Consider the following 22,241-nt stretch of genomic DNA (forward strand, 5'->3'; position numbering starts at 1 on the left):
AATATGCAAGAAATAACAGGAAACCCACTCACAGTGACCCCAGCAGTTGAGGGAGCGCATTGATTCGAGCCTGTAGGTGGATCTAGGCCGGGCCTAGATCCTAGTCTAGGGTCAGCTTCAGGGACCCACGGGCTCAGAAACCCGAGGCAGTTCTTAGCCACGGGCACGGGTGTGCGGTGTGTGTGTGTGTGTGTGTGTGTGTGTGTGTGTAGCTCTGGGCAGGAGAGGCCACAAAAGAACCCACATTTGGCTTCTGCTTGGATGGACGTGTCTCCGCAGGGCCAGCTGGAGTGGGCTGGGCAGGGGAGCTGCTGAAACACAAGCACAGCCAGGGCCTTGGGCCGGACAGTGTAACTTGAACCAGTTCCTCCATGGGGAGCAGAGGGGGTGCTGGAGAGGCTGCGGCCACTGGGGAGATGCCGGGAAACACTTGTGCAGCCTTTGGGTCTAGGTCCCCGAGGTCTGGGGGCGGACCTGACAACCCTGAGAAGGACCAGAATGGGTCCCATTGCCGCTTTCTACTCCGGACGCAGTACCCAGGTGGGCCACCGGGGGCGCCGGCGCACTCGGCCGCTCTGGCCCACTGGCGCTCTATGGTCCACTGGGTCCCGGGAGCGGAGCACGGCCTGCGGCTCTGCGGGTCGGAAGCCAGTCTAACCCTGACCCTGCCCGGCCCAGTCCAAAGGCCATGCCGTCTGTGACCCTTGACCAGACCAGACACGGAACCGTTTTGCCCGTCCCGCTCCACGCCCAGCCTTGAACTCGGCCCCAGCCCCGACCATGCGTGGGAAGCTGCTGCCGCTGGCCGGCCTCTACCTGGTGCAGGGCCTGCCCTACGGGTTGCAGTCTGGCCTGCTGCCCGTGCTGCTGCGAGCGGGCGGCCTCTCCCTGACTCGCGTGGGACTGACCAAGGTGCTGTACGCGCCCTGGCTGTTCAAGCTGGTGTGGGCCCCGCTGGTGGGCACGCGGGGCTCCCCCAGGGCCTGGCTGACGCTCAGCACGGCTGCTCTGGGCCTGGTGTGCGGGCTGCTGGCAGCTCTGCCTCCGGCTGAAGGTGGCCAGGCGGAGCTTCCGGTTACTGTGGCAGGGCTGCTGCTGTTGCTGAACCTGGGTGCAGCCGTGCAGGACGTTGCCCTCGACACACTAGCCATGCAGCTCCTGGAACCGGCGGAGCTGGGGCCTGGCAATACCGTGCAGGTGGTTGCGTACAAGCTGGGGTCGGTGCTGGCGGGTGGTGGGCTGCTGGCCCTGGTGCCCACCCTCTCCTGGCCCCAGCTGTTTGTGCTCCTGGCTGCCACCTACTGGCTGGCTGCTGCTCTGGCTTGGTCTACACCCGCCCTGCAACAATTGCCCTCGCCTCAGCCCTCAGAACTCCCCCCACACACCCTGCACCTTCTGCAGGACTTGCTAACTGTGTCCGGGACCCTGTGGACCGCTGGCTTTGTGCTCACTTACAAACTGGGTGAGTGAGGGCTTGAGTCAGGCGATAGCAGGGGTGAGGACCTCCAGGTGGGTCCCCAGGAACACCTGGCAGGGCCATCCTCTTTCTGGGGTATGCCCAACAGTGGGGCTTTATGTTGTGCCACTGAGCTCCAGCCACAATCCCTGGGTCCTGCTGATGCCCTTTCTACCATCAGCACCAGAGGCAGGGTAGCAGCCGGCTGGGGAGCATGACCACGGTCCCAGGTGGAAAAGGGAGGCGGTTGTACTCCCACTCATGTTCTCCCCACAGGTGAGCAGGGTGCCAGCAGCCTGTTCCCACTCCTCTTGCTGGACCGAGGCCTCTCCGCGCCGGAGCTGGGGCTGTGGAACAGTGTGGGTGCCATGGCCTGCTCCATTGCTGGCTCGTCCCTGGGTGGGGCCCTGCTGTCCGGACACCGGTGAGCCTTCTCAGCCTGTCCCACTCACCTGCTCACCCCCAATCTCCCCAAGCCCCTGACCTGCCCAGTCTCCCCACCCAGGAAGCTGCTTCCCCTGCTGAGGTCAGTACTTCAGTTCCGTCTTGGAGGCCTTGCCTGCCAGTCCACTCTGCTCTTCTACTTGGACACCCCGTGGGCCAGGCTGGACCCTGGCACAGTCCTGAGAGGTGAGGGGCTGGGCATTGGGCATGGGGAAGAGCACTGCACATCCTGGGCCCTGCTGACTTTGGTCCTTCCAGGGGCAGTCTTGCTGAGCCTGTGTCTGCAGCACTTCTTGGGGGGCCTGGTCACAACCGCCACCTTCACTCTGATGATGTGCTGCAGCCAGCTGGCACCTAGTGCCTTGCAGGTGAGGGGTCATGGCCAGGACACCAAGGGGATGCAGGGCTGAGGTCCAAGCAAGTCCTAACCCCACCCCCACCCCTTGCCCGGCAGGCCACACACTACAGCCTCCTGGCCACACTGGAGCTGCTGGGGAAGCTGCTGCTGGGCACACTGGCTGGAGCCCTGGCCGACAGCCTGGGCCTGCACTTCTGTTTCTCGCTCTTCCTTGCTCTCTCAGCCATACCCATTCTGTACCTGAGCCTGGCACCCAGAGCCCTGGCCTGAGCTGGGTGGTAAGACTAGTCAGTAAAACCAAGTGTGACCGACCGGCCTGCTTGTGTCTGTCTGGGATGTGTGGTGCTCAAGGCTGCCCAGACTGTGGCACCGCCGCACCGAAAAGGAGGGTCCCTGCAACAACTCCAGCATCTTCTATTTTGTATTTTGGGGCCTCCTTGTGCCCACATCCGGGCAGTAGGCTTTGTCCAAGGTCAGCCACTGTCCCAGCCACTGACAGCCCCTCGTCTTGGGTCTTGCACCTGCCACTCTCCATGTGCCTGTTCACACCTGTGTCTGACATGGGGGACAGGGCCTGCCTGGGGCCAGGTGTCAGCGGCCCCACAGCAGGATCTCCTCGGTGGCCAGCTTGATCAGGGCGTGGAAGTTCAGGTGCAGGTACTTCCTCCAGAAGCGCTGGTCCCGTCCATACACCTGGGCTGGAAAGCAGGGGCTTCCTGCGGTGGAATGGGGTACATGGCCCTGAGGACTGTCAACTGGGTCCAGCCCCCTGCCCACCCGGTGGGGCTGAGCCGCCCAGGCCCTCACCGATGCCATGAAAGATGCGGGCCACAGCCCTGCCTGAGAACTGCTGCTCTGGCCACGAGGACAGGAAGTGGCGGACGTCCCTTCGGATCTGGTCCTCCCAGTCCTGGAGCTGAGAGGGTGGGAGCGAATCAGCACAACCTGAGCTTCCAGACCACCAAGCTCCACAGCTGGAGGCTGGGCAGGAGGTGTGCACACAGACGTTCGGCTGCCTGACCTTGCCCCGGCCCCAGGAGTGGCTAGCACTCACCTTGGCCTGTCCCGGCTCTGGGCCCTGTGCTTCCTCCTCACCCCCTGGTCCCTCTTCCTCAAAGTAGTGGCTGAGCAGGGCCTTGAGCCTGGTGCTGCGGTCATCGTCCGGCTTCTCCAAGCATGGCCCGCAGCTGGGGAAGGCTACGCTGGGGTGGGATGAGCTCGTCAGAGCCACCCCCTGGGGTGGGGGTTGGGGAACCACGCTCTGCCCACCCACCCCTGCACCTGTGAAAGGCCTGGAACATAAGGCGCAGACAGGCCAGGGACTCCCGCTCTCTGGCCTGCACTCGGTCATGAAGGAAGCCACAGATCTGGTCCTTTTCCTGGGCGGTCAGGTCTCCAGGGCTGTGCAGGTAGAAGGCCAGCTCGCTGAACTCCACCAGCACCCCTGTGCCCCGAGGCACACCTGCCAAAGAGCGTGTCAGATGGGCAAGTGGGCAGGCAGGTGGCAGGCAGGGCCAAGGGTGGGGGCGCACCTTTCCTGGGCTCTGGGTTCCACTGCAGTTGGTGGAGGGCCTTCCGCACGGGGGCCAGCTCCCAGCCCATGGAGTCCACCAGCTCAACCACGTCAAACTCCACAGTGCTGCTTCCCCCACCTGTGTTCCCAGGCAGCTGCTGGGCCAAGCACGCAGCCAAGGGGACACACCTATGCCAGGGGAAGGTGTGAGTGATTGGTAGCCCAAGTCCTCTGTCCCTGTCACCATTCTGGGGTAGGACGTGTGTTCACCTGCTGGCCAGGGCCTGGAGCTGGGTGGGGCCCCCAGGGCATCGCACGCAGCAGTGAGTGTAAGTGGGTGCCAGCAGCTCCAGCCAGTGCTGTGGGTGCAGCTCCAAGTAGCACAGAAGAGTCTCAATGACTGGGGGAAGAGCAGGGCTCAGGGGACATGGGAATGTGAGGTGCCCCCCAACACCTGCCCCAGTTCCTCACCCTCCTCAGGCATGTCCAGAGCCTGCACTGTCGGCTGCACTGGGAGTGCCCGCTTGTGGCCCGGGCACCGGGCTGTTTGCTCATGGCTGGGTTGCTTGGAGGAGCCTCCCTCCTGTCGCTCGCCTCCCTCCTGCTCAGACCGCCACCGGGCACAGGTGCAGGGCGGGAACGCACGCTGCACCAGCTTCTTCACAGCAAGGAAGTCAATGGCGTTGGCATGCACGTGTCTGCGCAGCTCCCGAAGGTCCTCGCCCTGCAGCAGGGTGGCTGTGAGCGTGTGGCCGAGGCACGGGGGCGTGGGAGGGAGTTCGAGCTGGTGGGCACCAACCTGGGGCTGCAGGAAGAGGTGGCAGTGTGCAGGCTGCCCATCACGCCCAGCCCGGCCCACGGCCTGAATGTAGCTCTCAAAACTCGGGGGGAGCCCCAGGTGCAGAACAGCCCGCACATCTGGCCGGTCCAATCCCATCCCAAAGGCCACTGTGGCCACGACCACCCGCAACCGGCCCTCCATGAAGGCCCGCTGCACCCGCCGCCGCTCCCGGCTGCACATGCCGGCATGGTAGGCTTCAGCCACAGCCGCCGGGGCCCGGCCTGCAGGAAAGACACAGATGGTTGGTGGGCTGTCTGCATGGGAAAGTCTGTGGGGCACAGCCCGCCCAGCCTCACCTCCAGGCCCGGGAGCCCTGGCCTCAGGCAAACAGGTGCGCAGCAGAGCGGAGACCCGCACAGTGTCCTCACGCCTGTTGCAGTAGACGATGACGGAGTCCAGGGTGCGGAAGCGGTCCCCCTGCAGCAGTGTCACCAGAGCCTGGCGAGGGACAGTGGTCAGTGTGGACAGTCAGGAAACAAAGCCTCTACCGGGTGTGTGCATACCTACCTGGTCTGGGTCCCTGTCCATGGACACAGAAAGGTGCAGGTTGGCAGGGATGGTGATCGGTCCCCTGAGGACACCCTCCTTGGCTATGCCCAGGTGCTCGGCCACGTCGAGAGTGGTGCTGCGTGTGGCTGTGGCTGTGAGACCCAGGAAGCAGCGCACACCCAGGCTATCCCGCAGCACCTGTGCAGAGCGGGGTAGTAAGGATGCCCACTCCCCCCAGACCTACTCACCCGTATTCAGGACAAGGCTCACCTTGCAGACACGTAGATAGCAGGGTCTGAAGTTGTGGGACCACTGAGAGAGGCAGTGGGCTTCGTCAATACAGACAAAGGCCACTGGGGGCAGCTGAGTGAGGCAGGCAGGGCTCCCGGTCCCAGCTCCAACCAATGCCTCGGGTGACAGCATCAGCACGTGTACCTGGCCTGCCCGAGCCTGTGAACAGCAAGGTCAGGACCACTGCCCAGGGCCCCGCCTGTTGCCCCCAAGGGTCTTGCTCTGGGAGGCCCCTCACCCTCTGCAGGGCGGAGTCTCGCTGCTTCCTTGTCATGCCCGAGTGTACACAAGCCGCCTTCAGGCCTCGGGGCAGGCCAGACACCTGCAGACACAGGAGCCAGTCTGTTGAAGGCCATCCAGCCCCGGCCTCCCCCAAATGTCTCTCCAAGTCGCTCAGCTCGATAGTGACTGCTCTATTCACCCCAAGTCTCATGAGGAGAAAACACCCAGACTCTGGAACTAAGAGTTCGGAGCTGCCGCTGGGCCTGGGCTCAGGCACTGGGAACAAACAGGCCTCATTGAGGATGTCTCCTTTTAGGGGAGGTTCTGGCCAGCCATGTCCCTGCTGTCCTCAGGCCACTTCCAGGCTGAGGGCTGTGGACAGAGCTGGTGGGCCGAGAACTGTCGGGACCCCCACAGCTCCAGGATGCCGGTGGGGTAAGAAGCAGCAGCCCAAAGGGACAGCAAAGCCTGGGGTGCCGGTGCGTGCCTTCCACCCACACCTGAGGGTCCTGTGTGTACTTGGCTGCTGTGCTGCTGGGCCTGTGCACACACCTGGTCGTCCATGAGGGACAGGAGAGGAGAGATGACCAGCGTGAGACAGGGGCTTCGCTGGGCGTAGAGCAGCGCAGGGAGTTGGTAGCACAGGGACTTGCCGGCACCGGTGGGCAGCACCAGCAGTGTGGACATGCCTGGACGGGAGCCAGGTCAGCAGTGAGGCTCTGCAGCCTGGCCTCAGCCCCGCCTCACTCCCCCGGCAGCCATGCTCACCAGACAGGATTCGCATGACTGTGTGCTCCTGCCCAGGGCGGAAGGCTCGGTGCCCCAGCTGCTCCAGGGCCTGCAACACCTCAACTGGCGTCGCTGTGTACACAGATGTGGGGTCAGCATGGCCGAGTCGCCCCCACCTTTCGGTAAAGGTCCTAGGCTGGTAGGCATCTGCTCACCTGCCACCTGCCCCAAGGGACCCGGCAGGTAGAGTGGCGGCACAGCTGGGGATGGGCAGGGTCCCCCAGGCACAGGTGCCTCCATGGGCACTAGCAGCTCAGACCCAGCAGGATCTGTATCTTCCTCACCTGTGGGGGGTGGACAGGAGAGGGTGTTATGGGAGCTCCAGGCTGGTCTGGCGTCATTCTAGCAAGAAGGCGGCTTCCACTCACCACGGAGCTGGCTGCAGGCAGCGTGTGTCCTCTGAGCTACTGCCGCTAACGTGGGCAGCATCTGCCTGTCATCTTCGTCTTTGCCACCCTCCTCCTTGGGGACCCGGGTAGGTTTGGGGCCTGGGGTACGGAGTTAGGAGGGCTTTTTGCTTCAGTCAGACCCCAAAGAGCACAACACCCTCTCCAAGCAGTGTTGGCCCAACACACCAGCACAGAAGCCTCACCTGGTCTGGGGCATTGGGATGCCCAGTGGCCGAGCTGCCCACACCGGAAGCAAGAATCCTTGACTGGGGCATTGGGCTGACCACCCCCCAAATGTTCTGCCTTCTTCTTCCATTTCTGCTTCCATGCCTGGGGTGGGGCACAAAGGAGGGTCACAAGGCGAGAGGCAGGAGGGGTGAGGGGAGTGCCTGCCACAACCTCACCTGCTTTCGGAGGAGTCTGCCACGCAGGGCTGGGCCCCGGACATAGCGTTTCTGCTTCAGGTTGAGCCGAACGTAATTACCCCTGTCCCGGACAGCTGGCCTAGAAGGGACATACAGGTGTGCCTTGCCCACAGCAGCCCCACCTTGGCCCAACTCAAGAGGACCCTGCTGGGAGGCTGCATTGCATTACCTGGGGGCTGAGGGGCCGGGGAGGAGCTGCGCCGGCATGGGCTCCCCTGGACGCTCTCCTGCAGGCAGTACAGCCCCAGCTCCCTCTGGCGGGGAGCCTTCTCGGCTGCTGTGCGGATGGGCCTGGGCAGCAGCCGTCCCCTTTGGCTCCCCACTCTTTCTCCGCTTCTTGCCTTGCCTGCTGCCTAGTAGGGGGTTCCCTGCACTGACCCCAGGTACCTTCATAGCTGGAGCCTCTGAGCCCAGAAAAGGTGCCTCAGGGCCTGTGCTGGGGCCAGGACCAGAGGGAACACCTGAAGTCAGGGGCGGTGGCTCCTCTGTACCCAGGACAGGCTGGCAGGCCTCGGAAGTCACCAGAAAACCTTGGGTCTCGTTGTGACACCTCTGTAGCCAGCCAGGATCGAGGGAGCCCAGCCGCAGGCTCAGGGACTCCTGCAGCTGCTGGAGCCGGCCTGGCCTTAGCTGGGCCCTGGGGAGCTGGGGCAGCACCTCACTGACTTCTTCAGGAGACACGGGGTCAGCCCCTGCAGCTGGCAGCCCTGGGGAAGGCACCTTGGGTGGGGGTCTTTGCGGAGGCCGGGGGATTCGGCGCAGGGCTGGCCCAGCCTGGAAAGAGGAGAACAGACAAGCAAGCAGGAGTTCAGGCCCTGGGCTGCCAAAGATCCTGCCCCCTGCAGAGTCCCCGCCTGACCCCTCAGTGCGGCTGGAAGGGAAAGGGAGCTGATCCCAGAAACGGACTGTGACCTCCTTTCAGAAGCCAGGCCTGGTACGTGCGGGAGGCGTGTGCGCGCTGGTGAGAGCAGGGGCACCTGTGCGGGGGTGTCTGCTGGTCCAGCCCCTGGGCCGAGGGCAGTTCTGGACCCCGGGTGGACGTCTCCGTGGCTCTTGTCCTCACCTGCAGAGCGTCCTTCAGGTTTGCCTTGAGCCGCTTCCCATAGTCCGGCACAGACCCGCGAGGGCTCGGCGCGACAGCAGCGGGGAGACTCTGGGTTACAGCCCGATTCAGGTGGGAGCCCCAGCAGCTGGGCTCGGGCACCTGCAGGAGGAGACAGTGGGGTCGGCAAGGCTGGTGTGGGGGACAGAGGTGTCTCCAGCCCCTCGCCCCAGTCCCTCCGAGACCGGGAGGGAGCCGGGCCCTCCCCTCCTCCCCCCAAATTCTGTGCCCCACGGAGCTCCCCGCCACACAGAAAGCTACGCCGGGAGGCTAGGGTACGGGGCCGCGGTACCTCCTCGGCCGCCTCCGGGAGCGCCTGCACGGGGCCGCGGGGTCCAGCGCCGCTGACCGGACGCAGGGTCTCCTTCAGGGCGCGGTACTCCCGGTAGAGCGCTGGGGGCGGGTCAGGGGTCAGGGTTCGGTGGTGCCCGCTCGGCTCCCTCACCCCTCGTGCCTCCACCCGGTGGCCCCGCCGCCCGGCGCTCACCGCGGGTCTCCTCGGGCGCCGCTTCCACGTCCTCCTGTGAAGGGAGCGCGTCAGCCGGGGCCACCCCAGCAGCCTCCCGCCCCCGGGCAGCCCGTACCTGCACCGGCCGCCGCCCGCGCTGCCGCCGGAACGCGCGCTCCCACGCCTGCAGGTGCGCCCGCACCTCCCGCAGTCGCTCCATGGCGAGCCGGCCCCGCGCGCGGCCTCCGCTCGGGGCCCAGCGATTCTCCCGCCGCGAGAAGGCCGCCGGCCGGCAGCCAATGGGGACTCGGCGCGGTCGGGGGCGGGGCGTCGGAGCCAACGCAAAGCTGGGGCAGCCAATCCCCGAGGTCCTGGAGCGGCGGCCAATGGGGGGTAGATGACGTCATCACGGCGCGCGGGGTGGGGCGGTGCTGACGGCGGCGGAGGCTGCTGCGGGCCGGTGAGCGCGGGCCGCCTGCAAGGACTGAGCGGGGCCGTGCGCTCCCGGCCCTGCCAGGCCGCAGGACACGGGCGGTGGGGCTGTGGGCGGGAGAGGACGCGGGTCCCCACGCGGGCTGCACGGCTCGGGCCCTGGGGCGACGCGCCAGGAGGAGGAGGGGTCGGGGCGAGCGCCTCCCCGAGGCCAGGAGGCGGTGCGGGGCGCCTTCGGAAAACGCCGGGCACGACGGGCCGGCGTAGGGGCTCCTCCCCCGGTGATCACACGGGCTGCTTGCGTTTCCTCTCGTGACAGGTGCTCGGTGGGTCTGTCCTTTCTCGGCGAGGGATGCATCGTCCTCGCGAGATTTGTCCACGGGCAGAGCGCGGCCGAGGCTGGCGTCAGGGCTTCTCGGGAGCCGCTGTGCTCAGGGCTTAGGTTCTGTGTGAGGTCTGGGGCCAGACGCCCTTCCCCGCCCAGGCTTCCATCACCCAGGCTGCGGCCCTGGCCGGGGAGGCCTCGTCCCTCCTCCTCATCTGTTCTGCTTCCTGTGACCGGGAGGCGGTTTGGGGGATGAGATGCTCTGATTCAGCAGCAGAGCTGACACAGGTTCCTGCGGCCGGAGGCATCGTCTTGTGCCTCCCGTTAGCTTGAATGCCCCTTTGGCAGTGGCCTCTAACTATTTGAGCAGTTTTCCGGCCTGGGCCTCCTGCATCTATGGGTTTGAAACTTGGTTTCTTGACTTGGTTCTTCAGGGAGGAGGGAGATGTTTAGACAGCTGCTAAGGCCCTCAGTCGGTGAGGGTTGCTTTCCAGGGGTTTCCATGCCTAGCAACACGTCTGGATATAGAAGTTAGGACGAAGGGTCATGTTGAGGGCTTGGGTTACTCAGGTCATCTGGACTCTGTTTCCTGGGTCCCGGTCCTTTACACTTGCCCTGGTGTTTATTGAGGAGCATCTGTGCGTCCAGCTCCTCTCTGCTGCTGCGCAGGGTCCTGGGACAGCCTGCAGTAGCTTCTGAGGAGGGTACGGGAGCGAACTGGGATGCAGCTTCCAGCCTCTCTCCCCAGGATCCCACCCTTCTAGTGCTTGTGGAGGGGGAGGGGCCAGAACCTTATTTTACTTTTGAGAGAGGATCTCTCATAAGCTGCTTTGTAATTTGAGAGGCCTGAAGTAAGGGTGGGGGAGGCCCTGCAGCCAACAGCTGTCAAAAGCACACCAGGTGGGCGGGTCCTCTCTGGGGCCCTGCTGTTCCGTGCTGCTTGATGGCTTTGTTTTCCTAAACAGGCCCCCATGTGGGAACTAGGGGGTGGCCTTGTCCCCCTTTGCACTCTGCCTAGCCCATTGCTAGGCACCTAGCACTTACTCTTCAGAGCTGTGGTCCCACGGACCACTGACTGGCAGGTACTGGGCTGGGCTTTCCTGCTACTAGTGTGTGGAGGAGTCTGTGGCAGGTGGTAGCCTGGGGTCTGTCCTCCCCGCTGAAGGTCTCTTCCCTGCAGGTGGCCTCCTGCCCTGCCTGGCACCATGCACACGCTTGTGTTCTTGAGCACGCGGCAGGTGCTCCAGTGCCAGCCCGCGGCCTGCCAGGCTCTGCCCCTGCTCCCACGCGAGCTCTTCCCCCTGCTGTTCAAGGTGGCCTTCATGGACAAGAAGACTGTTGTGCTACGCGAACTGGTGCACACATGGCCCTTCCCCCTGCTCAGCTTCCAGCAGCTGCTGCAGGAGTGTGCCCATTGCAGCCGGGCCCTGCTGCAGGAGCGGCCCAGCACAGAGAGCATGCAGGCTGTGATCCTGGGGCTCACAGCCCGGCTCCACACCCCAGAGGCTGAGGCTGGCACACGGTCTTTTTGCAGGTATGGGCTCGCCTGAGGGGCCCTCAGGCTTGGGATGTGCAGAAAGGGTCCCCAGAGAGGCTTCAGGCTGGTGTTAAGAGCTCAGTGCAGGAACAGGCATGTTGCTTCTGTCCCAAGGTGGCTGGGGTTGGGTGTGGGCTCTCCCTCTTATCACCTTTCTCACTCAGCCCACCTGTGCTCCCAGGAAGCACGCACTGCGGGTGCTGGACATGACGGGCCTCCTGGACGACGGTGTGGAGCAGGACCCCGGCACCATGAGCATGTGGGACTGCACAGCAGCTGTGGCCCGCACGTGCATCGCACAGCAGCAAGGCGGGACTGCGGAGCCTGGGCCGGGCCCCGCTCCCGTGGAGGTGCGTGTGGACCTTCGGGTGAACCGGGCCTCCTACGAGTTCCTGCGGGAGGCCCTGCGCAGCGGCGCAGGCAGCCCGCTGCGGCTGTGCTGCCGCGACCTGCGGGCTGAGGACCTGCCCATGCGGAACACTGTGGCCCTGCTGCAGCTGCTGGACGCGGGCTGCCTGCGCCGCGTGGACCTGCGCTTCAACAACTTGGGGCTGCGCGGCCTGTCCGTCATCATCCCTCACGTGGCCCGCTTCCAGCGCTTGGCCAGCCTGCGGCTGCACTATGTCCACGGGGACTCACGGCAGCCCTCCGTGGATGGCGAGGACAACTTCCGATACTTCCTGGCCCAAATGGGCCGCTTCACCTGCCTGCGGGAGCTCAGCATGGGCTCCTCTCTCCTCTCAGGGCGGCTGGACCAGCTGCTCAGGTGAGTGGGCCCTACTACTGTTCTGCCTCTCCCCTCCCCAAGACGGTCCCCTGCCTGCCTGTTCATCACCCCTGGCTTTACCTGCAGCACTCTGCAGAGCCCCCTGGAGAGCCTGGAGCTGGCCTTCTGTGCTCTGCTGCCGGAGGACCTGCGCTTCCTGGCACGCAGCCCCCATGCCGTCCACCTCAAGAAGTTGGACCTGAGTGGCAACGACCTGTCGGGCAGCCAGCTGGAGCCTTTCCAGGGCCTGCTGCAGGCGGCGGCGGCCACGCTGCTGCACCTCGAGCTGACCGAGTGCCAGCTTGCTGACGCCCAGCTGCTGGCCGTGCTCCCCGTGCTGACCCGCTGCGCCCGCCTCCGCTACCTCGGCCTCTACGGCAACCCGCTCTCCATGGCAGGTCTGAAGGAGCTCCTGCGGGACTCGGTGGCACAGGCCGAGCTGCGCACAGTGGTGCACCCCTTCCCTGTGGACTGCTACGAGGGCCTGCCCTGGCCACCACCTGCCTCTGTTCTGCTGGAGGCCTCCATCAATGAGGAGAAATTTGCCCGTGTGGAGGCTGAGTTGCACCAGCTGCTGCTAGCCTCCGGCCGTGCCCATGTGGTCTGGACCACGGACATCTATGGTCGCCTGGCTGCAGACTACTTCAGTTTGTGATCTCTGGGCTTCTGGGCGAGAAACAGACTGTCCCAGAGTCCGGGGCTGCTGGAGGCCCCTCCCCCTCCTGGGTAGGCACAGCCTTGGCTGGGACCCTGTTAGAGGCTGACGCAAAGGCACTGGTGTCTGGTTTTTGTGCCCCTTGGGTGCACCTTGAACCTCCCTGCGCATTCTGTAGTACCCTGCGCAGTTTTGTCCTGCACTTGCTCCCCTGACTGTTCACCCATCTGTGGGCCTGAGGTCTGAATTCCAGACCTGCCCAGCCCTGCTTGCTTATTCTGCACTTGGCTACCCGCTGGTGCCCTAGTCCTCTTCAGAATGCTCCTTGGGTCCCATCTCTGAGCTGAGAGAGGGTGTTCCCTCTGGGCCCTTTTCCAGAGCAGACTGCCCTGCGTTGAAGTTGGGACTGGCCTGCTTCAAGGAGGTTGGCCCTATGCACTGGGGCCCTGTCATGATTTTCCCTGTCCTGGCTCTCAGGAGTCTGTCGGCTGGGCTTTGGGGCCAGACCATGTTATTACGGTACAAATGCGCAGTGTGTTTGGAACTTAAATTTGTGCCTGTTTTTTCTGTCCTCATTGGTCAGCGAGTTGTCCCTGGCTCTGCTGCTACACCCAGTATGGCCCCGGTAACAACTGTCTTCCAGGCTGCTCTCCCTCCCCTGGGCATTCCCAGCAGGTCTGGGCATCTTCACAGCACCAGAGGAGAACCTCAGTGGGGGTGTTAGGAGCCTCCCTGGCCATCCAACGTTTGCACCCCAGGACTTGTGTCTGCAAAGCTACGGCGCTCGGGGTGCCTGCACCCCCCTCGCCCTCGGTCCCCAGACCTCACACACAGCTCGGTTCACACCGCGCAGCTTCCACCCTTTACTGATCACGCTGGAGCATGCGCGAACGGAGTCCGCCGACTGGCCAGTCCGCCGGGCCTGCGTCATCAGCGCGCGTCGCCCGCCCCGCCCTCAGCAGTGGATCTCATAGGCGGCGGGAGGCTGCAGTGCGAACCCCTGCGCCGGACCGGGCGCCGCGCCATGTGCTGGGGCCTCGGCGAAGAGCGGCTTGGAGCGGTCGATGACGAACATCTCGTGGCCCCGCTCGCCGCGGAGCTCCTCCAGCTGCGCGGAGGTGCAGGGCCCGTCCGAGTAGTCGTTGACGAACAGCGCGCCCTCCCCCGGCGGCCCGGGCGCCTTTTTCCGCCGCCGGCGCCGGCGACAGATGAGGGTCGCCAGCAGCATCGCCGTCAGCGTCAGGAGCGCGATGGCCGCCGCGATCACCGTCTGCGTGGCCAGCCCCAGGGCGCGGAAGGCCATGCTGCTCGCCTCGGGCAGGGGCGCAGGGCCCACGGCCGCCGGCGGTGCCGCCCCCTGCAGCTGCTGCTGGGACACGTTGACCAGGAGCTGGAAGGGCACCCGAGCGGCGCCGCCGGCGTTAGAGGCCTCGCACTCGTACTTGCCAGCGTGGGCCAGGGTGATGTTGGTGAGAAAGAGCATGCCGCTGCCCGTGTCGGAGGCTCCGTGCCCGCCTGGGCCTGGCACCCCGCCTTCTGGCGGGGCCTGGGCCCGTGGTTGTCCCTCGCGAGGCTGGGCCACCTTTCTCCAGGTTACCAGGGGCTGCGGGTAGCCGGAAGCCTGGCAGGCAACCCGCAGGTTCTCACCCAGGTTGGCTGTCACCTCCAGCGGCTCAACGTGCACAGAAGGTGGGATGCAGATGAGGCTACTGCCAGAGACGTCCAGGAGGCTCCGGAGGGCCAGGCGTGGAGGCTCTGCGCACACGATCTTCCTGTCCCTGGAGCCGAGCAACCTCTGCCCCGCCTCCTTGAGCCAGTCTCCCAGCCAGTGCAGCGCGCAGTCACAGCGCCATGGGTTCTCTGTGGACAGAGCAGCGGTGAGCAGGTAGCCCAGGGGCAGCTGTGACCACAGCCTGTGCAATTGGGGTTCCACTGGCCAGAGCAGGAGCCCCTTCACTACCTCCCACAGAGTCAGGGACCCCTGCCACCCCTGCACAAGCTCCTTAGAGTGTGGGCCGACTCTTCCCTGGCGCCTTCAGTTCACGATATCTAGGCAGTCTCTTGTCCCGCCAAGTCCCACTATTTGGGGGGAACCCTGGTGTCCACATAGACATCTCACCACCACTAAAACCTTGCAAATACTGTCAGCCTTGTCTCTCAGGTGTTGTCTCCTAGAAATGCCCCCATCTTTCTAGTTTCTACCTACCTGCCCTCTGATGGCCCCAAAGTGTGCAAGCCCCTCAACTGTATCTACTCTGTTTAGAGACTTGTACCTTTTCTGTCTTCCTTACAAAAATTCTCTGAGCTGTGCCCCTACCAACACCCCCATTCCTGGCAGCATTCTGCTGTGGTTGCTGGTAGTGGTGTGGCCCTTCAGAGCTGCCCTGGGGGTGTACAGCTCTTGAGCCACTGCCATTGGGTTGCCCTACATAACTGGGCCTACTCCCTAATGCCAGCACTGTGGCTTGATATCTTTGCTTGAGACCCCTTGCTCCAGAAGAGGTACCTGTGAGGCGCAGGACCTGCAGGCTGGCCAGGGGCTGCAGGGTCTCATGGCTGATGGTGCCCAGCTGGTTCCTACTGAGGTCCAGCAGTGCCAGTGAGGAGAGCCCGGCCAGGGCCTGGTCCTCCAGCAGCTTAATGCTGTTTTCCTGCAGGTGCAGCTCCTGCAGTCGCTGAAGCAAGGACAGCAGATCATCAGGGAAAGGGGCCCTAGGAGATATGTTCCTTACCAGGCTAGGCTGGTTGACTTTTGTCCCCTTCACAACTCCAGCCCCTCAGAGCAGCTGACAGTACAGGAGGATCCCCGCCCTTTTCCCCGCACCCCTCACCGGCAGATGCAGGAAGGTGAAGTCCAGCAGCTGCATCAGCTGGTTGCCAGCCAGGTAGAGGATGCGCAGCTGAGCCAGGCCTGCAAAAGCCCCCAGGTGCAGGCCTCGCAACCGGTTGCCTGTAAGCGCGAGCTCCAGCAGGCGCGACTGTGCGTGAAAGGTGCCTGGCTCCAGGGTGCGAAGGCTGTTGTTGTGCAGGTAGAGACTGTGAAGGGCTGCAAGGGGCGCCAGGATGCCCAGCTCCAGGCATGAGATGCTGTTATCCTGCAGGAACAGCGTCTGCAGGCCAGAGGGAGGGAGGGAGGGCAGGCAGTGTTTACCCCACTGAGGGAGTGTTCCTCCAACTAAGGTTCCCGTCTACCCACCGGGATGCTCACACACCCTTCCCTCCTCACCCGCAGCCCCACACAGTTCCCACCTGTGTCCCAGGCGGGATTCCTGGCGGGACAACGTGCAGCCCCAGGGCCCCACACTCCACTGTGGTGCTGTAGCAGCGGCAGGCAGCCGGGCAGCTGGTGGATCCGGGCGGGAGACTGGGCAGACAGAGCAGCGACAGCAGCAGCAGTGCCGGGGCCCCGGAGGCCATCTCCCGAGGCCAACCTCCTCACCAACTTTGCTACAATGGGGCCCCAGATGGGAAGCACTTCCTGAAACAGTTTGGCAAGGCCTTGTCCTAACACTTGAGAGTCAGCGAAGAGCATGGATGGAAGCTCACACCGTGTCTAATGTTTGAAAAGTTATAAATCAACATAAGAAACTGATAAAATGTTTTCTTAACGAAAACAGTCAAGGATTTGGGACATGAGGTTCCAGTTTTGAATTTCTGATGTCCTCTGTCTTGCACACAGGCCACATGGGGACAGCCCACCCTGTCCCCTTCTCTCCTCATTCTATCTCTGCCCAGCCATGTGCATGTCTGTCTAGGTAGCACCGCCCTCTACACCCTCCCAACTAGCCACTCTGGACCTACATTGCAAGAGACTGAGGCTGGTGTCAGGTATGGTGATACAGGCTCGGGAGCATTTGGGTGGTGAAGTCCAGAGCTGTTCCCAAGCCTGGGCCAGAGGGGGATGCGCAAATGGCACCCCTTGTACATTGGACTCTGCTCTCCGGGGACTGGCATGAGATCTTGTAAGGCCCAGAGCAGAGGTCCCTTTTGTACCCCCTGGATAAGGTCACTTGATGGAAGGCAGGGCAGAACTGGTCTTAGAGGATGGCTCTTGACTCCTCTAAGAAAAACCCAGGCCCTCCTTTGTCCTGCCTCTGCTCCTGCCCTGGGAGTGGGGTGGGTGGAACAGCTTACTGGAATGAGGGTTTGTTCTCTGGGAACTTGTTAGAGAGTAGGATGATGAAGCAAATGATAGGGAAGAACATTTCCCAAGCTATGGACCTGTGTTATCCATGCTGGCTCCCCAAAAGGTGCCTCTTTTGGGGGACAGTGGAGCCCTGGAATGGTTGGACCACCAACTGGGTTTCTAGTATAGTTTCAACAGTGACTTTCTGGACTGAAGGAATGTAGTGTGTTGTGGGTTTATGCACATGCAGCTGTGATCCTAGAGAGACGGGAAGGTCTGGATCTAGTTCCAGGCACAAGGAGTCCGATTTTAAAGGTGGGGACTTGGGCTGAGAAACCAACCAGGGTGGCAGGGCCAAGGGTTGGCTGTCACCCAGCCTCAGGCTCCACCTCAAGTGGTACCTGCTCTGAGCACCCCCCTGTTCACCAGGTTTTCCACTATCAAGAGTGAGTCTTGTAGAAAGGAACTAGGTGGCTTTAATGGTTGTTTAAATCTTGCCTTAAAGTGATTATTTAAAGTCACTAGAGATGAAGTAGGCACAGCAAAAGTTTTAATGGAGTAGCTTTGGCCCAGGCAGGGGCAGCTCCTTGGTGTCTCAGGATGTTTGCGAGCCCCAAGAAGCCAGGGGATTTCTCTTGGCCCCTGGCACTCATCTCCTTGAGCAAAAGGGCTTGCCCACACCCATCTTCCAGGAGCAGGGCCTCTCCAGTAGAGAAGGTTCTTAGCTTCCTCCTCGGGATTCAGGGCGCTGCTGCTCATACGGGCACTCCTAGATGCGGATCCATGTCACAGGGCCAGCTGGGCAAGGATGAGGGCCCAGGCGGGAAGAGCCTGGGAGGCCCGCACACAAATCCTTTTACTCGGCGGACAAACCCTAATCCGGCTGGGTAGGGGCCCGGGCGTCACACATAGGCTTTGAGATGGCTGACGCTGCCTCCGGGGCGCCCATCTGCGCGGGGTAGGGGTTGGGGTGAAGCCCTGCGACCCCATCGGGCGCAGAAGGAAAACCGAGCCAGGCACCTAGGTACCCCAAGGCTTCGCCTGCATCCCCAGAGCACGGGTCTGTTCTGGGCGAATCAGAGCAGGGCGTAGTCCCGCCAGGTCGCACGTCCTCAGTGCGTGTAGTGGACGGCCCCGATCCCGCCCCATGCCCGCTGACCTTGGTTCGGGCGCCCCCTCACCTGACGCTCCTGCGGCGCGGCTCCCCCGCCGAGCCCACGGCGCCCCGGCCCACGGAGCAGCCCGGACAGGGGAGGGGCGGGCGCCGGTCGCGCAAGCGCACTGGAGCCCTGTGCCTCTCGCCCGGTCGCCCGGGCCTGCCGTCGCGAGCGGAAGCAGAGGATGCCCCAGATCGGGAGAGTAGAAAGGCCCGGGCCCGGGCCCCTTCCCGCATTCGGTCCGGGACCGGCCGCGGCAGCACCTCGGACAGCGCCGGGCGGGGCGGGGCCTAGATGCTCCCCGACGCGCACGCGCACGCGGCCTGCGCGCTCTCCGGGTGGCGCGTGCGCAGCGAGAGGGGCGCTCAGGGCCCGCGGCCTCCCGCCTGACGCTCAGGGCTGGGGGGCGGCGAGCAGCAGCGGGGCCAGATCCATGGTGAGGGGGAGGCGTTGGCCCTGCCAGTGCACGTGGGAGGGCACCGCGGACGCACCGGGCGGGTACTCGAAGCAGGCGCTGAGCTCGAAGGCCAGGGCCGAGCGCACCAGACCTACGCCCCCTGCGCGTTCCGGCGCGGGGTGGTACAGGCGCCCGTTGGTGGCCAGGGGCAGCAGGCGCTCGGGCTCGAAGGGCACAGCCAGCGCCTCGCCGCCGCCGCAGTAGGAGAGGCGCGGGGACCCGGGGCCTGCAGCCAGCAGATGCGTAAAGACCACGGGCCGGTCCTCGCAGCGCAGGAAGTTGCGCTCCCTGCCGCAGGGAGAGAGGAAGGGGAAGGAGGCCTCGTAGCGCCCGCTGCGGTTGGGTCTCAGACGGGAGAAGAAGGTGACCAGGAACTGCAGGTCTGGGGAGGCGAAGGACACGGGCTGCTCACCACGCCAGGCCCCGTTACCCCAGGGCCACGCCGGGAGCCGGCGCCGGTAGGGAGGGCCGCCCTGGCCTCACTCGATAGCGGGGCTCGGGAGCTCAGGATGCCCAGCCCCTGCCGCGGGCGGGGTTGAGGAGCGGACCCTCCGAAGCCTTCCCCGAAGGGAGAAGGAAGTGGTGAGGGCACAGCAGTACCTTTGAAACAGGTGATGAAGTTCTTCATTTTGGAGTCATCCAGGAAAAGCTGCAGACAGAGGGACAGGCGGTGCCCATGAGCCCGGCAGGACGCCTGCCCGAGGCGGGAGGGTCCTTGTGCCCGGGCCAGACCTGTGTCCGCTCCCTGTGCTCATCTGTGCACACCGTGTACAGAGGAGCGTAGAGGAAACCTGGGCCCTTCCCATTCCCCGGATCGGCCGCACCCGGGTTCATTAAAGCGGCCTTTTCCGCGACTTTAACCTCAAGTTTCTAATCAGGTGCCACATTCTCCGCGGGGCTACTTGACTAGCTTCCTCCTGGGTGTGGCCATTGCCCCCGCCAGGGCTTCCAAGGCAGGCGGGGCAGCCCAGGACTGGAGGCCGAAGGTTGGTAGGAACTGGGGTGCAAGGTGCAGACACGTGTAGAGCTGGCAGCTGGGGGGGGGGGGGCGGGGGCGGGGCCGAGGCCGACCAACCCTCCTGAGCTAAGACCCGAGTGCGGGTCTCCCCAGCGCTGGGCCACAGCTCCCACGCGCTCGCTGGTCTAACGGACCCGCCCGCCCTTCCGGCCCGCCCCCTCGGTGGTCCTCCGCCCCGCCCCGGCCCACCTGGCCCTGGTGGTCCACGTAGTAAAAGTACTCGCGGGTGCGGGGCGCTGGGCTCTGGCCCTGAGTGTAGGCGACGCCCCCAGCCCCACTGCAGGCCCGCGCCCCCGAGGCTCGCGCCAAGGGCAGGGCCCAGGCCCGGAGCACTCCGCACACGCACACAGGCCACATCCTTCTCCCGCGCCGGAAGCGGCCGATGGGTCAGGTGGTGGAGGCGCTGCCTGAACACATGTCCCCCCGCGGCCAAGGCCTTGCGCTTCGGGTTCCGGGGACGGCGGAGGTCACCGGTTCTGACGGCTCCCGCGGCCAGGACTCCGGGCGGCCCGGACACTTCCTTTTCTGGGCCTGTGGGGCAACCCGCCCTGTGGTCAGATGCGGGTGGGGTGCAGGCGGGCCCGCACGTGCCTGCCTTCTCCCTCCCCGCTCCCTAGGAAGCCAGCTCGGTGCAGCAGAGTCTGGGTGTCAACCAGGTGCTGAATAAAGAGGAGTTGAACCAACTGTCCAGAAGCCTGTGCCGGGTTGGGGGAGGGCAGATCAGAAAAGGCCCAACCCCCCTGGGTAATCCTGCTGGGTTTTCGGAGTCAAGTCCGTTACCCCAGTGACCACAGGTAGCCCAGGATCAGAGTCTCCTTCCTCGGGCCGGGCTGCTTCTTTGCGCGCGCGCCCCCCCCCCCCCCCCAGCAGCCTTGCTCTCCCCGCACCCGCCTTCACCACCTCCACCCCCCAACTTGCTGCTTCCCCCATTCTCCTCTGGCCTGTCCATCCAGAGGCCCTTACCAGCAACCGGCTGGCCATACCCCCGCAGCCACCCTTAGGAACATCGGTGACCATGGCTCCCAAGTTTCCATATGTACTTTATTCACACAGTTGTCACCTCTTCAGTCCATGCGTCAGAGCAAAAGTCTGTGGCTAGGTCGCCCCACTCAGGCCCAAAATCACCCGACTGAGGACACACCACCCAAGGGTACCCGAGCTTCTGCAAGGCCGGGCTTTTTAATAAATAAAAACTCAACTCTAAAAATATATATATATATAAAAACTGGGGAGAAATTAAGTTTTATAATTGAAACTGAAAATTCCAAAATGGAAAATGTACAAACTGAGAGTCTAGGGGTCCTCTCTCCCCAGCTCTGGCCTCCAAGAAGGGCAGTCCTGGGCGCCCTCAGCTCCTTCCCTCTCCCCCTGGGGAGGGGCAGGGTCCGGTTTTTGGTCAGAAGCCAAGAAGTGGAGAAGAAAAAGGAATGATAACTTGCTCTGCACAGAGGACAGGTTAGGATGGCTTGGAGATAAATAGCATTTGGGTTAAAACTATGTCATTAGCAAATGTAGTTCTTATATCTTTCCCTCTATATCTCTATACACAGGAGGGTTGGGCTGCAGGATAGATTCTGAATTTATAGTTACACCAAGAAAAAATACTCTCGTCCCTCCCCCACCCTGCCCCAAGAATGCCTGCCCACGCCTGTCCCCCCCAGAGGACTTTGGTTTGGGGGTCCCTCCCCACCCAGAGATAGCCTGCGGGGCTCTGCCTGGGCCAGGCTTTGATGTTGGATAGCTCAGTGCCCTGGAGCCCCCAAACTCCTGTGCAGTTAGTATGCTGGAGGCCACAGGTGGCTAGGGAATGGGGGCTGGGGAGGGAGGAAACTGCAGGTCAGAAGATTGAGGGAGAGAGAGGCAACCTGGGAGGGCCCAAGCCAGGCCCAGGCTGAGCACAGGAGCCCCTGGGAGGCTGCTGGTGCCCTCGGTGCCCGGGTGGGGCAGTGTCACTTGGCTCCGGGAAACAGAAGGCACTTTCTTGGGGCTGACCCGCGGCTGGCTTGTGGTGGGGGATGGGGCAGTAGCCCGGAACTGGCCATGAGGCAGGTGGAGTCAGAGGCACCCTTCTCAAAGTCCCTCTACCCTGGCGGAGTCCTGGGGGAGGGGGGTGATGTTCCAGGGCTGGGTCGGGCGTGGCTGGAGCCTGGCATGCTACCTCCATGGCTGGGGCATTCCCTCCCCCCTCCCCACGTGCTCCCCTGCCCTGGTGCACCGAGCCTGGCTCTGTCCCCACCCTCGGTCCTTCAGCCCACGCGCTATAGCACGCCCTCCATGAAACTGGTGTCCAGGTGCTGGATGAGCACGCGCAAGAAGGACATTTCCTTGCGAGTGTTCTCGAAGATGACGCGCGGGTCGTCGGATCGGCAGCGCAGGCAGTTGGGCGCCATCACCATGGCCAGGTTGCTTACATCCATCTTGGTGATGGCCACATTGGCAGGCTGCACGAATACCTGCGAGAGGCAGTGGCTGGTGGGCAAAGGCAGGGCATGCCTGGGAGGGGCATCCGGTGGGGCAGAGCGTGCCTGGAGTGGGGGGGGTGCCGGGGTGGGGTGGGGCGTCCGTGGGCCCCCACACACCTGGAGGAAGCGGATGAGGTAGCACAGCACCAGGCGGTTGATGCGGGGCAGCGAGTGCACCACAGCGACAGCAGCCTCTGGGCTCTCGTACTGCGCGATGCACTGCTCGTAGAACTCGTGCGGGATCAGGGGCTCCTCCAGCTCTCGGTACCACAGCTTCAGCAGAGACGCTGCAGACACAGTGAGTAGCTCAGCCAGGCCCAAGGGCTGGCACCCCTAGGCAGACAGCAGTATGGAGCACCTAACAGACTCCGCAACAAGAGCGTGAAAGGGGCCTTGGGGGGGAGGGGGCAGGCAGCAGGCAGCCTGAGGGCCGACTGGCAGAACAGACGAGGGTCCACCTGGCGGAGGTGGGCTGCGATGACCCAGGCCTATGAGGTCATGAACCTGAGAGCCAGGACGGATCCTGGAGGCGGGGGGTT

General features: G+C 63.9%; 6 protein-coding genes across 18 annotated transcripts in view; 2 read left to right on the forward strand and 4 right to left on the reverse strand.

Moving 5' to 3' along the window:
* The first annotated feature begins 282 nt into the window (after positions 1–282).
* Positions 283–2,569, forward strand: MFSD3 (major facilitator superfamily domain containing 3). The gene is made up of 5 exons (XM_036303804.1): positions 283–1,462; positions 1,733–1,880; positions 1,962–2,086; positions 2,159–2,268; positions 2,355–2,569. The coding sequence occupies exons 1-5, from the start codon at positions 781–783 to the stop codon at positions 2,526–2,528; spliced, it is 1,239 nt and encodes a 412-aa protein (XP_036159697.1). The 5' UTR covers positions 283–780; the 3' UTR covers positions 2,529–2,569.
* RECQL4 (RecQ like helicase 4) lies at positions 2,544–9,047 on the reverse strand. Of its 2 annotated transcripts, XM_036303803.1 has the most exons (22): positions 8,807–9,047; positions 8,612–8,712; positions 8,281–8,421; positions 7,387–7,991; positions 7,197–7,296; positions 6,996–7,122; positions 6,772–6,891; positions 6,559–6,687; positions 6,383–6,475; positions 6,167–6,303; positions 5,631–5,714; positions 5,372–5,551; positions 5,120–5,299; positions 4,909–5,050; positions 4,571–4,833; positions 4,243–4,495; positions 4,042–4,171; positions 3,791–3,960; positions 3,540–3,720; positions 3,313–3,460; positions 3,066–3,174; positions 2,544–2,974 (listed from the first exon to the last, which is right to left on the reverse strand). In XM_036303803.1, the coding sequence occupies exons 1-22, from the start codon at positions 8,985–8,987 to the stop codon at positions 2,850–2,852; spliced, it is 3,699 nt and encodes a 1,232-aa protein (XP_036159696.1). In that variant the 5' UTR covers positions 8,988–9,047; the 3' UTR covers positions 2,544–2,849. The 2 variants fall into 2 exon arrangements, with proteins under 2 accessions (XP_036159696.1, XP_036159695.1); XM_036303802.1 differs by having other exon boundaries at positions 4,571–5,050.
* A 138-nt stretch (positions 9,048–9,185) lies between these two features.
* LRRC14 (leucine rich repeat containing 14) lies at positions 9,186–14,629 on the forward strand. 4 transcript variants are annotated; one of them, XM_036303683.1, is made up of 4 exons: positions 9,186–9,227; positions 10,705–11,058; positions 11,243–11,827; positions 11,915–14,629. In XM_036303683.1, the coding sequence occupies exons 2-4, from the start codon at positions 10,730–10,732 to the stop codon at positions 12,480–12,482; spliced, it is 1,482 nt and encodes a 493-aa protein (XP_036159576.1). In that variant the 5' UTR covers positions 9,186–9,227; positions 10,705–10,729; the 3' UTR covers positions 12,483–14,629. The 4 variants fall into 4 exon arrangements, with proteins under 4 accessions (XP_036159576.1, XP_036159575.1, XP_036159578.1 ...); XM_036303682.1 differs by lacking the exon at positions 9,186–9,227 and adding an exon at positions 9,237–9,924; XM_036303685.1 differs by lacking the exon at positions 9,186–9,227 and adding an exon at positions 9,237–9,525.
* On the reverse strand, positions 13,408–18,001 carry LRRC24 (leucine rich repeat containing 24). Its single transcript, XM_036303680.1, has 5 exons — positions 17,790–18,001; positions 15,732–15,929; positions 15,314–15,592; positions 14,989–15,157; positions 13,408–14,342 (listed from the first exon to the last, which is right to left on the reverse strand). The coding sequence occupies exons 2-5, from the start codon at positions 15,897–15,899 to the stop codon at positions 13,438–13,440; spliced, it is 1,521 nt and encodes a 506-aa protein (XP_036159573.1). The 5' UTR covers positions 15,900–15,929; positions 17,790–18,001; the 3' UTR covers positions 13,408–13,437.
* CUNH8orf82 (chromosome unknown C8orf82 homolog) lies at positions 17,060–19,677 on the reverse strand. Its single transcript, XM_036303686.1, has 3 exons — positions 19,430–19,677; positions 18,823–18,871; positions 17,060–18,604 (listed from the first exon to the last, which is right to left on the reverse strand). The coding sequence occupies exons 1-3, from the start codon at positions 19,595–19,597 to the stop codon at positions 18,159–18,161; spliced, it is 663 nt and encodes a 220-aa protein (XP_036159579.1). The 5' UTR covers positions 19,598–19,677; the 3' UTR covers positions 17,060–18,158.
* A 554-nt stretch (positions 19,678–20,231) lies between these two features.
* Positions 20,232–22,241, reverse strand: part of ARHGAP39 (Rho GTPase activating protein 39) — a 40,581-nt gene continuing 38,571 nt past the window's right edge. For 4 of the 9 annotated variants that reach the window (XM_036303699.1, XM_036303698.1, XM_036303703.1 and 1 more), the window contains 2 exons: positions 21,820–21,989; positions 20,242–21,693 (listed from right to left, as the gene is read on the reverse strand). In XM_036303699.1, the coding sequence (XP_036159592.1) occupies positions 21,499–21,693; positions 21,820–21,989 (365 nt within the window). In that variant the 3' untranslated portion in view covers positions 20,242–21,498. Of the gene's footprint in view, positions 21,694–21,819; positions 21,990–22,241 lie in introns of those variants that run through there. The other 5 variants (XM_036303701.1, XM_036303694.1, XM_036303695.1 and 2 more) reach the window with 3 other exon arrangements.

The sequence above is a fragment of the Myotis myotis genome, unplaced genomic scaffold, assembly GCF_014108235.1.
Source record: "Myotis myotis isolate mMyoMyo1 unplaced genomic scaffold, mMyoMyo1.p scaffold_m19_p_38, whole genome shotgun sequence".
Lineage (NCBI taxonomy): Eukaryota > Metazoa > Chordata > Mammalia > Chiroptera > Vespertilionidae > Myotis > Myotis myotis.